The sequence below is a fragment of the Monoraphidium neglectum genome (genome assembly GCF_000611645.1).
Source record: "Monoraphidium neglectum strain SAG 48.87 unplaced genomic scaffold scaffold04887, whole genome shotgun sequence".
Lineage (NCBI taxonomy): Eukaryota > Viridiplantae > Chlorophyta > Chlorophyceae > Sphaeropleales > Selenastraceae > Monoraphidium > Monoraphidium neglectum.
This window is the reverse complement of record NW_014008743.1, coordinates 1-3,828: the sequence shown is the minus strand read 5'-3', so window position 1 is coordinate 3,828 and position 3,828 is coordinate 1. Positions and strand designations below refer to the sequence as shown.

General features: G+C 70.1%; 1 protein-coding gene across 1 annotated transcript; it reads left to right on the top strand.

Annotated features, from left to right (window-relative positions):
* Positions 1 to 224: 224 nt before the first annotated feature.
* MNEG_14935 (hypothetical protein) lies at positions 225 to 3,717 on the top strand (the record flags this gene model as incomplete). The annotated part of the gene is made up of 12 exons (XM_014036594.1): positions 225 to 253; positions 310 to 562; positions 781 to 895; positions 1,050 to 1,143; positions 1,316 to 1,417; positions 1,641 to 1,684; positions 1,954 to 2,057; positions 2,310 to 2,395; positions 2,526 to 2,592; positions 2,866 to 2,946; positions 3,225 to 3,631; positions 3,696 to 3,717. The coding sequence occupies 12 exons, from the start codon at positions 225 to 227 to the stop codon at positions 3,715 to 3,717; spliced, it is 1,404 nt and encodes a 467-aa protein (XP_013892048.1).
* Positions 3,718 to 3,828: the final 111 nt, after the last annotated feature.

Genomic DNA, 3,828 nt, shown 5'->3' with positions numbered 1-3,828 from the left:
GGCGCGCGCCCCGGAGCCGCAGGTGGCGCTGAGCGCGGACTGCACGACGCTCACGATCACGAAGCTGGTGTGAGTGCCCCGCGGCGCCGGGCGAGGGGCGCGGGGCCCGGGCGCGGCGGGCCGGTTCGAGGGCGGCAGGCCGCCGCATCCGCCATGCGGCCGGCTGGCGGGTCGTCGATCACCCCAGAAGGTGCCCCAGTGGCGCCGCCTCGGTTGGTGCCGCCATGGTGGTCATCATGCCCTGCCGCAATCTGTGAGGTGCCCCCTCGCATTCGCCTGCCCGCCATCCGCCCAACCCCGACCCCTCAGGATCCCCCACCAGGTGCTGTACGGCCCCACCCCCGCTGACGCCGCCGTCGACATCGGCCTGAAGCTCGGCGGCGTGCTGGTCGAGGCGCGGCCCCCGCCGCGCCTGCAGCTGTCCGCGGGGCGGCCGGCGCGCATCAGGGGGGACGGCTACCTGGGGGCCACCACCGCGGGCGCGCACAGCGTGGTGCCGGGGCAGCGGGTCGGCGACATACTGGCAGAGCTTCACGACGCGAGCGGCAACCTGTGTCTGCAGGTAATCTTGATTCAGGGTTCAGGGTTTAGGTCCGGATCGGGGCTCGAGGTGCTGCTTCGAAGGACCTGCGCCGGCGCCAGGGCCACAGCCGGGGGCGGGGCCACGGCCGGGGCTCTGCCGGCGGGGTGCGTCGCGTCGCGCCACCCTCGCCCGTCCCCACGGCGCGGGGGCGGCGGCCTCGTACCTGCCTCCCCCTCCTCTCGCTCCCAACTCCCCAGCGTGTCGAGGCGGAGGTCACGTTTGACCCTGAAGATGCGGTGGAAGTCGAACGGATGCCCACGCGCGGCAAGGGCGTCGGCGCGCCCTCGCCCTTGGCGCTCGAATTCGTGAATGGTGCGCGCCCGCGGCGGGCGCCTGCGGGGGCGTAGGGGTGGCGCGGAAGGGGCGCGTTGCGTCATGCACGGCTGGCCTCCGGCTCGGCGCGGACCCCTGGGGATTGCGATTCAGGGCCGTCGCGCGCCCTGCGGCTCGCCCCGCCCCCTCACAGGCCAGCTGCGGGTGGCGAACCGGTTCACGGTGTCGGGCAGGCCGGGCCAGGGCTTTGTGATGATGATTTCCGCCAAGCTGGCGGACTCTGACGGGTGAGGGCCGAAGACGATGGATGGGCGCCGACCGACGCGCCCGACCCGCCCCTTGTGGCCGCTGTCGAAGTAGACAGCCGAACTGCGCCCTCGTCGCCCACTTTTCGCCCCTCTTCCACGGGCCGTCCACCTCTGACGCGCGCCGACGCTGCCCCGCGCGCGCCGCCCGCAGGAGCGGGAGGGCTCTGGCCCCGCTGGTGACTCACTTCAGGATTCAGCGCATGCACCTGGCGCTCAACCACGCGACGCTACTGCCACTGGCAAACTGCGGCAGGTGCGTGCGGGTCTGCCGGGCCAGCAGCCTGCCCGTCATGCGACTGCATCAGTTAATGACGTTCTGCGACGGAACTTGTCGCCTGAAACCTGTTTTCTATGGCCTTGGGCAGTGCGTGCATGTGCATGTGGACGGGGGCGCTTGCAGGTGTTGGTGGGCATGGCTGCGCATGGCGTATCGTTGCTGACCCATGTTCGACTCCCACCCCTCCTGACAATCACAGGATGGAAGGCCCGGATGGCATTGACACGTTTGTCCTCAACACATGTGGGCGGCGTGCGGGCTTTGCGCAGCTGCGGCTGCAGCCCGCCCTCCGAAACGCATGCCCAATATTGCTTAATTGCCGATGGAGCGAGCTGCGTTCCCTCCTGCCTGCGCCGGCCGCCCGCGGCCTCGGACCCCCCAGGTCCCCGGCACCCCTGCGATCCAGAACTTGCACTTGATTTGCGCCGCCGGCAACCGGCACTGCATAAGCAGACGGCGAGCGGCCTCGCACATGCGGAAGCCTCGCCTTGTCAAACTTTTCCACTTTGCAGGGGAGCAGCCGCAGCATCACGGCAGAAACTACTCGGCCCTGGAGGGCGTGCCCAGGTTGCTGCTCGAGGCGTTTGAGTCGAGGGATGACGTCATCCGCGGCGTGGTGCGCTGCGCGAAATGGGCGCCGGGGTCCCTTACTCCTCGGGCCGCCCCTCCGGCCTGGCCCGGCCCCATTCAACCATCTGGGCACGATTGGCAGTTGCGCAAAGCCGCTGGTGATGCTCGCCATCGCATCAGCGCCTGTCCATGCGCTCTCCAACAGCCTGCTTGCAGGAGCCTGTGTAGTGTCCCGAGCTGGCTCTTTTGCTTGGTATACGCAGCAGTGTCGCCAACATGCACACTCTCAAACGCGCAGGTTCAGGCCTGCTACGTGCGGCCCACTGGGGAGGTGCTGCGCGAGGGGAAGATGCCCAAGCAGCTGCTGCTCGACGCCATCAACAGGTGTGCGCCCCCTGCCCGGCGGTCCTGCTGGCGCCTTGCACTTTCTTTTCTGCGCGAGCCCCGTGTGCTTGACCCACCTGAGCCCTTGGCTTGAAGCGTCCAAAATAAGTATCCAAAACTATCCCTGCAGGCACATGGATCAGCCGCCCATGGTCAACGATGTGTACGAGGCCGGCTTTGTCATCGACCCCAGCAAGGTGCGTGCACGCGCGCATGTGTAGGGCCGCTCGGCTGGTCGCAGCTGGGGCGCCCCAGGCACTGCCCCCCCCCCCCCAGCAATGTTCCGCGCCACGCAGGGGCCGGCTCGCGCACTGGCCAAGCCGTTGCTGCTTGTAACCATGTGTGGATATACATTGGGACCCAACAATGCGTTTGCCATCGTGGCCAACCAACTGCTCCGCCGACCACGCGGCGCATAACTTCCAGCAAGCTCACCAACCAAGCGACTTGCAACACGACTGCTGGTGCAGGCCAAGCACCTGAGCGACCTCGAGATTACGATCTGCAACGAGGAGGACATGCACGACCCCGACTTTTGCGCGCCGGTCAAGGTGCGGTCAAGGCGGCGGGCGGCGGCGAGGGGGGGGCGAGCCTGCCAGCCCCACCTGACTGGGCTTGCTGCACATTTGAGCGCCTTCTCTGAGCGGCGTTGGCTTGTCATCGGCACCGTGCGCCTCACAAAGGCACTAGATGCTGAGCGGCGCCACCCTCACCTTCAAAGCCTGGCTGAGCCGGATCAGGGCACCGCTGCTTCAGCGGGTGCACTGCCGCCGGCGCCGGCGCGGCTGAGGTCTCCTCGCGCCCCCTGCGGTCCTCCCCTCAACCCCAGCTGCTTCGCGATGGCGAGCCCGTCGCCGCCGGGTCCCTCGGCATCCGCGGCGGCAAGATGTCTCTGCCGCGCCTCGCGCTGCCGCCGGCGTGGTTTGGGCCCCACAACGCGGCGTGCGTCGAGTTTGACCTGCGGGACGCGCGCCACGAGGATTTCTCATACGGAAAGTTCTGGGTCCGCCACCGCCGCGCGGCGGCGCGCCTCGCGATCCTGCCGGCCGGCCGGCTCTTCGAGGGCACGCGCGTGGTCGTGCCGAGCGGCGCCGGCGGCGCCGCGCCCGAGGCGCTGCGGCTGCTGCAGCAGGCCGGCGGCGTCCGCGCCGGCGCGGGGCCGGCGTGGGCGGCGTGGCGAGTGGAGGGGCGGGACAGGCCGGTGTACCTGCACCCGCGCACGGCCGCCGTCTCACCGTCGGAGCCGCTGAGCGTGCGGCACGCGGAGACGGCGGTGCTCCACTTTGTGGCGCTGGATCAGGCGGGGTTCCCCTGCCCGCTGACGGCCAGCCAGCAGGCCGCCATGCGGCGCATGCAGCGGCTGGCCGCAGTCGAGCGCCGCGGCGCGGGCGCGAGCGCGGGCGCGGGCGCGACCGCGAGCGCGAGCGCGGGCG